This window comes from Mytilus californianus, unplaced genomic scaffold, assembly GCF_021869535.1.
Source record: "Mytilus californianus isolate M0D057914Y unplaced genomic scaffold, xbMytCali1.0.p SCAF_7, whole genome shotgun sequence".
Classification (NCBI taxonomy): Eukaryota; Metazoa; Mollusca; class Bivalvia; order Mytilida; family Mytilidae; genus Mytilus; species Mytilus californianus.
The window spans coordinates 48,935,506-48,948,865 of record NW_026262723.1 but is presented as its reverse complement, the minus strand read 5'-3'; the positions used below and the strand labels follow the sequence as shown (position 1 = coordinate 48,948,865).

At 32.5% G+C, this 13,360-nt stretch overlaps 1 protein-coding gene across 3 annotated transcripts in view; it reads right to left on the bottom strand.

Moving 5' to 3' along the window:
* Positions 1-4,338: 4,338 nt before the first annotated feature.
* LOC127709696 (folliculin-interacting protein 1-like) overlaps positions 4,339-13,360 on the bottom strand; it is a 175,144-nt gene continuing 166,122 nt past the window's right edge. For all 3 annotated transcript variants that reach the window (XM_052215331.1, XM_052215330.1, XM_052215332.1), the window contains one exon: positions 4,339-5,897. In XM_052215331.1, coding sequence (XP_052071291.1) covers positions 5,825-5,897 — 73 coding nt within the window. In that variant the 3' untranslated portion in view covers positions 4,339-5,824. The remainder of the gene's footprint in view (positions 5,898-13,360) is intronic.

Genomic DNA, 13,360 nt, shown 5'->3' with positions numbered 1-13,360 from the left:
CGTTTCGGGCAATTACCCCCAAACTCAAACCCAGCTTTCCCTTTGTGATATGGAACCTTTTAGTACAATTTCAGAAAGATCCATACACTTACACACAAGTTATTGTCATGAAACTAGAAAAATGCTTGTTTTTTGCCCTTTTTTTTGCCCCTTATTCCTAAAATATTGAGGCAATTACCCCCAAAATCAATCCCAGCATTCTTTTTGTGATATGGAACCTTGTGGTACAGATCCATATACTAACACACAAGTTATGTCTGGAAGTTACAAAAATGCTTATTTTTGGCCCCTTTTTGGCCCCTTATTCCTTTACTGTTGGTACCATAACCCCATAAAATCAATCCCAACCTTCCTTTTGTGATATTGAACCTTGTGGTAAAATTTCATAGAGATCCATTCACTTAAACTAAAGTTAGAGTGCGAAAACCAATGTGTCTTCGGACGACGCAGACGACGCCGGACGACGACGACGACGACGACGACGACGACGACGCCAACGTCATACCAATATACGACCACAAAAATTTTTTTGCGGTCGTATAAAAACTGATTATAGTGGTATTACTGAAATTAAACAAGATGGCAAACTCTTAACTGATCCACTACAAAAAGCTGGGGCACTTAACGCACAATTCCAGTCTGTATTCACACCAGCATCAAATATCTCCCATAAAGAATTTGTCAAACAGTGTAACATGCCACAGAATACTCTTTTTCCACCCATAACAAAATTAATCATAAAAACAGAAGGTATACAAAAACTTTTACATAACTTAAATCCTAACAAAGCAGCAGGACCAGACGAAATTAAACCAAGATTTTTTAAAAGAACTTTCACATGAAATTGCACCAATACTTACCATTATCTTTGAGAAGTCAGTTAAAACAGGTGTTGTTCCAGATGACTGGAAAACTGCCCATGTCTCTCCTGTATACAAAAAAGGCCAAATATATAACCCTGAAAACTACCGCCCTATATCTCTCACATGTATTTGTTGCAAACTTTTAGAACACATAGTAGTTAAACACATCATGACACATGCAGATAATCACAACATTTTATATCCCCTACAGCATGGATTTCGCAGAGGTCGATCCTGCGAAACACAACTACTTGAATTTATAGATGATGTCTCACTTAACATGGAAAACGGTAAACAAACAGATATTTTGGTCATGGATTTTTCTAAAGCATTCGATAAAGTTTCACATTCTCTTCTAACTAATAAGCTTCACTATTACGGGATACAGGGGGAATTAAATTACTGGATACAAAATTTTCTAAGCAATCGTAAACAGGCAGAAGTTCTAGAGGGGGGAAAATCTGAGTATGTTGCAGTTGAGTCAGGGGTTCCACAGGGGTCAGTTCTTGGACCAAGTCTCTTCCTGTATTATATTAACGACATTCCAACTGGTCTTACATCTACAGTACGTTTATTTGCAGACGACACAATAGTGTATTTGGCAATAAAATCAAATTCCGAAGCATCCACATTACAAAAAGATGTTGACAAACTGTCATCGTGGGAAACTATGTGGAAAATGGCATTCCACCCAGATAAATGTAATGTAATTTCAGTCACCAGAAATAAAAAACCAATCAAATTTAACTACACATTACACAATCACTCATTAGAACATGTAACAACAGCAAAATATCTGGGGGTTACCATCAGTTCCAACCTTAAATGGGATGTGCACATAAACAACATATGCAAGAAAGCTAATAGCACCCTAGGCTTTCTAAGGAGGAATCTGAACATAAGCTCAACATCAATTAAAGAGCAAGCATATAAGTCCCTAGTAAGACCATCACTAGAGTATGCTTGCTCTGTTTGGGATCCATACTTACAACAAGACATAGATAGCATTGAAAAAGTTCAAAGGAGGGCTGCGCGTCTTGTTATCAACAAATACAGAAACACCTCAAGCGTTGGTAACATGTTACAACATCTTGAATGGCGCAGCCTCTCTGACAAAGAAAAGATTCAAGATTGGTAATGCTTCATAAAATTAAACACGAAAAGGTTGCAATACTTAAACATAATAAATTAATCCCACAAAAAAGACAAACAAGACATTCAAATTCAAACAGCTTCCAAATTCCATCCTGCAAAACACAGTACAGAAAAGAATCCTATTTTCTAAGAACTATTACCGACTGGAACAAACTACCGGACAACATTGTAAATTGCACTTCAGTAGACTCTTTCAAATCTTCAATTTCGAAGCATCAATATTAACTCAACTATTACATCATACTTTATTATACAAAGCATTTTTTTTATTTTTTTGTATTTTTTAAAGACTGTATATATATTAACCTATGTCTTGTTGTAAGTTTCCTCCTGTGACATAATCTTCAATTTGTTGAAGGCGGTCACTATATGGTAGAATAGAATAAAAAAAAATTTTGTTATCACTTAAATGTAAAAGCTTAAATCAAATCTATATGCTCTAGATATTGCACTGGAAGTAAACACAATTACTTCTTTTTCTTATCTTCCTCCTGTGTAAAGGAGCACAATAGCCATAACTGATTTCTACTTATAGCTGAAGTTTATGAAATTCATTTATAAATAAAATGCTTCGCTGAGCGCAGCCTGATACGACTGCAGAGGTCGAACCCTGAACAGTTGGGGCAAGTTTGGACTCATTTTCAAGCTTGATACTGTCTGAATTTGGATTGTGATAAAATTTTTGACATAATATAGGTTTCTGACACAAAATAAATGTGGTCAAAGATCTTAAAAATTTGAAATGGGACATTTAATTTACCTAGAATGGTCTGATATCCAAAATCTAACAACATGGTTAGATTCAGCATATAAAAAAACATCAATAATTTAATTTTAGTTGAAATCAAACAAAGTTTAATTTTAGACCCTTCAAACCTTAATATGAACTAATTTGAAAACAAGGTTCAAAATAAAAATCTAAATGCACAATAAGATTCAGCAAATCATACAGCCGCAATAATTCAGTTTTTGATGACATCAAACAAATTTTAATTTTGGACCCTTTCGACCTCAATGTAGACTAATTTAAAAATGGGGCCCAATATCCAAAATTATACAAGGTAAGAACCCCCAAAAATTCAAGACTTAATTAATCCCATCGAAATTGGTTAAAACATTTGTATTTGTTTTCAATTGAAGATTTCTTGCTATTGCGCAATACTGTGCAATTGAAGATTTCTTGCTATTGCGCAATACTGTGCAATTGAAGATTTCTTGCTATTGCGCAATACTGTGCAATTGAAGATTTCTTGCTATTGTGCAATACTGTGCTATTGCCCAGTATTGTGCAATTGAAGATTTCTTGCTATTGCGCAATACTGTGCAATTGAAGATTTTTTGCTATTGTGCAATACTGTGCAATTGAAGATTTCTTGCTTTTGCCCAATACTGTGCTTTTGCACAATACTGTGCAATTGAAGATTTCCTGCTATTGCGCAATACTGTGCAATTGAAGATGTCAAAAAATTTTGAAGAAAAAAATGACCCCCCCCTTGAAAAAATTGGAGAAAAAAAATTCCTCAAAGTTTTTGAATCCCCCACCCCTCTTTTAGAGTAATTACCCCCAAACTCAATCCCAGCCTTCCCTTTATGGTATGGAACCTTGTAGTACAATTTTAGAAAGATCCATACACTTAAACACAAGTTATTGTCTGGAAACTAGAAAAAATGCTTGTTTTTTGCCCCTTTTTAGCCCCTAATTCCTGAATGTTTGGGGCAATTAACCCCAAACTCAACCCCAGCCTTCCCTTTGTGATATGGAACCTTGTGGTACAATTTCAGAGAGATCCATACAATTACACAAAAATTATTGTCCGGAAACTACAAAAATGCTTGTTTTTGGCCCCTTTTTCCTATTATTAACCTTCTGGTATAAATTCACAGAGATCCATTAATTAAACTAAAGTTATTGTAGTATAAAAATTGTGTGAATAAAGCAATTGGAGGGCATTGTTTAGAAAGATATTTAAGTAATGATAATTAATTTAAATATCTATATAATTAATAAATACATTAGTGAATATTTGTAGAAAATTGGTATACTTTCTGCAACTTGTGTAATCTGTAATGAAAAGGTATGGTAATACACATACACATCATTTTGTAAATTGAACACCTGAAAATATATTACTTGTAAATTATAAATCACTGCAATATATTGTGTGTTCTCATCTATAGTGATGTGATAGCATAAATCTGTAACCCACCACGCCTCCTAATTCTCAAGTTGTTTTCATTAGCTGATTGTTCTGTACTTACCATCAACATTTATTTGTATTCCACTTTACAATGTTTTGGCCAAATAAAACTGCAACTAAGGTTAATATATTGAGCTGTTTTAATTGATTTGCTGCTTTAAATAAATACAATTATGCTGCATTTAGCATTCATACCAGTATATAAGCCCTCAGTTTGGCAAGTTGATATGTAATATAAATATATAACACAAAAATAACTACATACAAAGGCTTATGGAAACAACTAAATACATTCTGATTATGCAAATGAAAATAAAACAATTAAGTATTTGGGAAAATATATTTAACAATTGTTTTTTTGTTCATTTATGTGAAAATGTACTACTTCTTTGAAACTTAATTTGTAGTTGTGTCTGTTGTGTATTAGTTTAAGTTAAATCCATCATTTTTGTTCTATATGAAAAATTGCTTTATATCCGGCAAAACTGTCATATTTCATCTATTAGTAATACATTCCGTTTCCCCTTGTTGGGCATAAAATCTTGAATTATAAGAAAACTTTTTATAAATCTTCCGCTATCCCTTCTCTCTTTTATTCAATTGGCACAAAAAAACAAAAGGTGTAAACTGACAAAACTTCTTTGAAAGTTCCACTGTTTAAGAAAGTTGTTACAGATATTGTGCTTGTCAAGCTTAAAACAGGAGGATCAAATGTCTTTACAGCCAGTGTGTCGTGTGTCCTGTCTGCATTGTTTTTTTTTTCAAATTACAAAACATTTTTAATGTTTTAAATTCGGATTCATCTATCTCACAGAATCTAGTAATATCTATAGCACTGTTTCATTAAATCAATAATTTTCAAAAACTGTGAACAAAAATTGTGCGGTCACATAATATTATTTATAGGTCGTACAAAATTAAAACTTCTTTTAACATTAATATTGAAGGGGTACATAGGGTAATTGGAAAAGAATCAAACAAGAAAAGGGGCAAAAGAGTAACAAAAGTAAGAAATTAAGACACAGAATTTGCCCCTCAATATCAATAATGCAATACAAAAATGTCTTTTAAAATGAAGACTTATTTTTCAACACATTTCAGAATACAATCAACCTTTAGGCTACACCAAATGAAAAGAAAACAGGTTCGAAGGTGCAAATGACAAAAAATTTGCTATTCAGCAGTAAATGATTTTGATTTACACGAAAATATTATCTGTTATTTAAATTTCTTTTATGTGCATAATTTATGCATTTTGTCTGCAGGGTGAACTTGTGCAAGTGCACACACTGAACTTAAAATCAATTTGTGTGGCCTTTACAATGAAACATCAGTACATAAACAAAAGATTACATTAACCAAACATTATTCCTTATTTGAATAAAACAATTATGCAGCATTCATCTTACCCTGCAATTGCATGTTTAATTCCAAAACTCCTAAAATATTGATATACCTATAACAATAAAGATTCAAAATATTATCAAATACAAAAAATAATTTCAGTTGAGATTTCAAACAGTAAATTTAATATTGAAAATCATTTTAAGATTTCATAAATCATTAAATATTCTACTGTTTTTTTCTAAAACTTTAAATAAATTGAAACTATAGGCATACTGGAAGAAGAGAATGTGTTCCTGCTATTGCCATCAGTAATGGAAGGTCTCCTCTTTCAAACCTGGAATAAATAAATACATTACTTATATTATACAAATAAATAAATTATTTTGGAAACTTGAAATGATATTTTTCAGTAAATAAATTTTGAGGAAAATGATTGCAGGGTTGAGCTTGATACCACAGCAAAGGTTGAATCCTGAACAGTTGGGGCAAGTATAGACACAAACATTCATGCTTGATAAAGCTCTGAATTTTGATTGTGACATAGAAATCCATACTCTAATACACACATTAGTGTCCTGAAACATGAAAAATGCTTGTTTTTGACGCTTTTTTGGCCCTTAATTACTAAACAGCTACAACAATAACCCCCAAAATAAATCCCAACCTTCCTATTGTGGTATGGAACCCCTTGTGCTTAAATTTAATAGAGATCTATACAGTTATACTCAAGTTATTGTCTGTGATCCAAACAAATAATTGTTTTTGTTAGGACCTTTTTTTATATACCAAAAAATTGTTTTTGTTAGGCCCTTTTTGGCCCCTTATTCCTAAACAGCTATCACAACAAAAATTCTGAGTGTATTGCATGTCAATACATAGTCCCCTACCAGGTAAAAATTCATTATACTGGAACAAAATACTTACTTGTTCCATAACTTGTCATGGTGTGTAAACAAAAAGTAAATATCATGTCAATATCTTCAAGCATGACTAAAAACAGTGTTGAAAACTGATTATATGAGTGAATTTTTCAAGTACAAGGACCATAACTCTGCACAAAATTTTTAGAACGAAACAAAAATTTGATCTGTAACTTGTCATGATAAAACTATATACCAATTATCAATCAATATCTTATAAGCACGATGAAAAAAAACATTAGATATGATTAATACTTCTCTAGAATTAGGTATGATTAATACAGCGTATATCTATTTTCAAATTATAATCAGATATAATTAATAGTTCCAAATAATTTTTTCTTTCAATTGTCACAAACTAATATAGATTTGTAACTTATCTATAAAATGTCAACAACTTTTATCTACACAATGTAATGTATTGAAATATATACATTAATAAAAAGAGATTATTATCTAATTAAAGGATTTCTCTTCATATTTTTTTTTTATATATACAGCATTCAGAAAATTAGTTTATACTAAATAACAAACCTGTCAAAAAAATTCCTCAAATAATTTAACAAAGAATGTCTTTTAAAAAATGAGTTATCTCCCTTTGTACAGAAATATGGTTTAACATAGTACTCTAACATAAGATATGGTCCAGAGTTATAGTCCATAACTCTGGGCTAAATCATCAGACCGGAACAAAATTCAAACTTGATCTAAAACTTGTCATGATAAAACTATATACCAAATATCAAATCAATATCTTCAAGAACGAAGAAAAAAAGTGTGGAAAGCTGATTTGCCGGACTGACGGATGGACAGACGGACAGATGGACAGACAGACAGACAGACGGAGTGCAAACCTAAAGTCCCCTTCGACTTCGTCGGTAGGGGACTAATAACCCCCAATATTAATCCCAACCTTCCTATTGTGGTGTGGAACCTTGCGCTAAAATTTTGACCAGAGAAATATCTCTTATACTCAAGTTATTGTCCTAAAACCAGACAAAGAATTGTTTTTGGCACCTTTCTGGCCCCTAATTACAAAACAGCTAAAACAATAACCCCCAAAATCAATCCCAACCCTCCTATTGTGATATGGAACCTTGTGCTAAAATTTCTTACACATCCATACACTTATACTTAAGTTATTGTCTGCGAACTAATTTATTTTCCATGATCCAGTAAAACTGACCTTTTTTGGCCCCCAAAAACAAACCAACCATCCTTTAGTGGTATGGAACCTTGTGCTAAAATTTCATAGAGATCCATGAACTTATACTCAAGTTATTGTCTGCAAACCAAAATGGCTTAAGACGCAGACAACACCATAACATAATACGAACGCAAATAAATTTGCAGTCGTATAATAAGGAGATGTGGTATGATTGCCAATGAGACAACTATCCACCAAAGTTCAAATAAAGTGGATGTAAGCAAGTATAAGCAACTGTACGGCCTTCAACAATGAGAAAAATCCATACCGTATAGTCGGCTATAAAAGGCCCTGACATGAAAAATATGAAAATTCAATTGATAAAACTAACGGTCTATTTATAACAAAACAATTTAAGAAAAACAAATATGACAGACATGAACCAACGACAACAACTGAACTACAGGCTCCTGAATAATGTGGTTGGGTTAAACATGTTTGTTAGAGCTCAATCCTCCCCCTAACCTGGGACAGTGGTGTAACAGCACAACATAAGAACAAACTATAATAAAATGCTCCGCTAGGCGCAAGCTTGATACGACCGCAGAGGTTGAACCCTGAACAGTTGAGGCAAGCATGGACTCAACGTTTAAGCTTAAAACAGCTCTGAATTTGGAGTGTGATTGAATATTTGACACAGCATAGGTTTGTGACACAAAATAAATGTGATGAAAGAACTGAAAAATTGGATATTGGACATTTACTTATTATGGTCCAATATCCAAAATCTAAGTACATGGTTAGAATCAGCATATCAAAGAACCCCAAAAATTCAAATTTTGATGAAATCAAACAAAAGTTAAATTTAGGACCCTTTGGACCTCAATGTGGACCAATTTGATAAAGGAGCCCAAAATCCAAAATCTAAATACATGGATAGATTCAGCATTTCAAAGAACCCCAAAAATTCAATTTTTGTTGAAATCAAACAAAAAAAAAGTTTAATTTGGGACCCTGATTTGGACCAACTTGAAAACTGGGCCCAAAAATCGAAAGTTTAAATAAAGATTTAGATTCAGCATTTCAAAGAGCCCTATATATATTCAATTTATGTTGAAATCAAACACAGTTTAATTTTGGACTCCGATTTGGACCAACTTGAAAACTGGATCCAAAATTAAATGTTTATTAATAGACAATATAAGCTTCGTTTTTAAAGGAGTTCGCTTCATTAAAAAAAAATATATAAAGCATTCAGAAATTTAGTTCATACAGAATAGCAAACAAACCTACCACAAAATTCTTCAAACAATTTACCAAAGAAAAGAAAAATAAATGGGGAATGTGTCCATGGGACACAGATGATAAAAAGTAAAATCACAAAAATACTGAACTCCGAGGAAAATTAAATAAAATGCTCCGCAGGGCGCAGCTTGATACGACCGCAGAGGTCGAACCCTGAACAGTTGGGGCAAGTATGGACACAACATTCAAGCTTGATACAGCTCTGAATTTGGATTGTGATTAAATATTTGACACAGCATAGGTTTCTGACACAGAATGAATGTGGTCTAAGAACTTAAAAATTTAAAATTGGACATTCACCTATTATGGTCCAATATCCAAAATCTAAATACATGGTTAGATTCAGCATATCAAAGAACCCCAAGAATTCATTTTTTGATGAAATCAAACAAAGTTTAATTTTGGACCCTTTTGACCTCAATGTGGACAAAGTTGATAACGGGGCCCAAAAATCAAAAATCTAAATACATGGTTAGATTCAGCATATCAAAGAACCCCATATATTCAATTTTTGTTGAAATCAAACAAAGTTTAATTTTGGACCCCGTTTTGGACCAACTTGAAAACTGGGCCCATAATCAAAAATCTAAATACATGTTTAGATTCAGCATATCAAAGAACCCTAAGAATTCAATTTTGTTAAAATCAAACTTAGTTTAATTTTGGACCCTTTGGACCTTAATGTAGACCAATATGAAAACGGAACCAAAAATTAAGAATCGAAATACACGGTTAGATTCTGCATATCAAAGAACCCCAATAATTCAATTTTTGATGAAATCAAACAAAGTTTAATTTTGGACCCTTTGAACCTCAATGTGGACCAATTTAAAAACGGGGCCCAAAATCCAAAAACTTAATACACGGTTAGATTTAGCATATTAAAGAACCCCAAAAATTCAAGAATAAAACCCCATTGAAAATGGTCAAGAAATAAGCAATTTATACGAAGTATCTTCTTTTGCACAATACTGTGCAGTTGAATATTTCTTGCTATTGCGCAATACTGCACAATTGACAATTTCTTGCTATTGCGCAATATTGTGCTATTGGATATTTCTTGCTATTGCGCAATACTGTGCAATTGAAGATTTCTTGCTATTGCGCAATACTGTGCAATTGAAGATTTCTTGCTATTGTGCAATACTGTGCAATTGAAAATTTCTTGCTATTGCACAATACTTATTATATAATAATTTACACATCCTGTTTGGTGTGTATCTCCTACCATATCATTATTTTTTGCTTTTAAATATAAATCAGAAATAACCAACTTAAAATGGAAAATTTTAAAAGAAAAAAAAAGGAAAAAAAAAAAAAAAAAAAACCCCAAATTTTTTGAACCCCCTTATGATTCATCACCCCCAAACTCAATCCCAGCCTTCCCTTTGTGGTATGGTACCTTGCAGTACAATTTCAGAGAGATCCATACACTTGAACACAAGTTATTGTCTGGAAACTAGAAAAATGCTTATTTTTGGCCCCTTATTCCTAAACGTTTCGGGCAATTACCCCCAAACTCAATTCCAGCTTTCCCTTTGTGATATGGAACCTTGTAGTACAATTTCAGAAAGATCCATACACTAACACACAAGTTATTGTCATGAAACTAGAAAAATGCTTGTTTTTTGCCCATTTCTTGGCCCCTAATTCCTAATATTTTGAGGCAATTACCCCCAAAATCAATCCCAGCATTCCCTTTGTGATATGGAACCTTGTGGTACAATGTCAGAAAGATCCATACACTAACACACAAGTTATGTCTGGAAGTTACAAAAATGCTTATTTTTGGCCCCTTTTTCCTTAACTGTTGGTACCATAACCCCCAAAATCAATCCCAACCTTCCTTTTGTTGTATTGAGCCTTATGGTAAAATTACATAGAGATCCATTCACTTAAACTAAAGTTAGAGTGCGAAAACCAATGTGTCTTCGGACGACGACGACAACGACGACGACGACGACGCCAACGTCATACCAATATACGACCGCAAAAATTTTTGCGGTCGTATAAAAAGGAAAGTCCCCAATCAAATGGCAAAATCAAAAAAACAAACACATCAAACAAGTTGATAACAACTGTCATATTCCTGACTTGGTACAGGCATTTTCTTATGTAGAAAATGGTGGATTGAACCTGGTTTTATAGCTAGCTAAACCTCTCACTTGTATGACAGTCGCATCAAATTCCATTATATTGACAACGATGCGTGAACAAAACAAACAGACACAATAGGTAAAAAAGTCAAAAATATGATGCCCCCGCTTGCATATCATTTAACGTTATAAAGGGACATAACTGAAGAACAGTAAAAGTGATTTTTAATAAGTTATTGACCTGAGTTTTGTAGTAAAAAGCATTGTGTATAATTTTCATAACATTTGGTTGAGGCAAACTTAAGTTACAGAACGGAAACGAAAAATTCAGCAATTTTCCTTTTGTAAAGGGGCACAACTCTAGAACAGTAAGAGTGACACCTCCAAAAATCGAACTTGATCTGTATTTTGTGGTAATAAGCATTGTGTATAAGTTTCAGAACATTTGGTCGAGGCAAACTTTAGTAAGAGAACGGAAACGAAAAATTCAGCAATTTTTCCTTTAGTAAAGGGGCATAACTCTAAAACAGTAAAAGTGAAACCACCAAAACTCATAATGATCTGTATTTTGTGGTAATAAGCATTGTGCATAAGTTTCATAATATTTGGTTGAGGCAAACGTAAGAGAACTGAAACGAAAAATTCAGCAATTTTTCCATTTGTAAAGGGGCATAACTCTAGAACAGTTAAAGGACAACAAAATTCAATCTTGATCTGTGTCTAGTGGTTATAAGCATTGTGTATAAGTTCCATAACATTTGGTTGAGGCTAACATAAGTTAAAGAACAGAAACTAAAAATTTTGCAATTTTTCCATTTATAAAAAGGCATAACCCTAGAACGGTTAAAGTGACACCACCAAAATTCAAATTTGATCTGTGTTTTGTGGTAATAAGCATTAAGCATAAGTTTCATAACATTTGGTTGAGGCAAACTTAAGTTAGAGAACAGATACTAACAATTTTGTAATTTTCCATTCATAAAGGGGCACAACTCTAGAACAGTTAGAGTGACGCTACCAAAATTCAAACTTGATCCATATTTTGTGATAATAAGCATTGTGTATAAGTTTCATAACATTTGGTTAAGGCAAACTTAAGTTACAGAATGGAAACTAAAAATTTTGCAATTTTTCGATTTTTTAAGGGGCATAACTCGATAATAATTAAAGAGACCCCACCAAAATTCAACTTGATCTGTATTTTGTGGTAAAAAGCATTGTGTATAAGTTTCATAACATTTGGTTGAGGCAACTTAAGTTAGAGAACAGAAACTAAAAATTTTGCATTGTTTTCCATTTATAAAGGGGCACAACTCTAGAACGGTTAGAGTGACGCATACCAAAATTCAAACTTGATCTGTGTTTTGTGGTAATAAGCATTGTGTATAAGTTTCATAACATTTGGTTGAGGCAAACTCAAGTAAGAGAACGGAAACCAATTTTGGGACATACGGACATACGTACAGACGGACAAGGACATAACAACAAATCAATATCTTCAAGCACGATGAAAAAAAGTGTGGAAAACTGATAGAGTGACTTTAAATTAAGCAGTGATTCTCAATATAAAGTTTTCTGCTTAAGTAAGTTTGATAGGGACTACTTGTGATAGATCAATAATATTTTGTATAAAGTTGCATTACTATCAGTTTGACTACTATTTCTAGGCCCTGCCTTTATGTCATGGTCAAGTGACTTTGAATTAAATAGCAATTTTCAATGTTAAGTTTTCTGCTTAAAGGGAAACTTCATATTTTTTTACTTATCATCTAAATATGTTTATACATGTAATAACATAAAAAACATATTCAACAAGTTAAATCGTTATATGAACACTAATAAAAGAAGATTTTATTTATAGGAATTATCAGTCTATTGTGACGTATTTTTAGACTGGGACATGCCATAGTGAAATTAATTTCATTTAAAGACTTGTTCCCTTATCATTTTTTAACGTAAAATAAAGCGCGTCCATGACAGTTTTGCAAAGCTTATAAACAACTTAAAATTAGAAAATTAGAAAATAAAACAAACAGACGTAAAACTTTTTTTCATTTATTAGTTAAAATTCCTATGGTAAAGGCTGATATAAATTTTGACATTTTATATGCTAAATGTGCTAAAAGTGGATCGTATAATAATGTTTTTTTTTAAATATCATTTAAGACGGATATGTTGGACAAACATATATAACTGATACTGTGGTGACAATATATGTACGTTTTCTTACCTTTTTAATTCTAGCAAACATTTCACCTCTTGGATTGTGTAAATTAATATAATATTTGTATTATTCTCTGACAATACCTTGTGAAGGCGTGGTTAATTC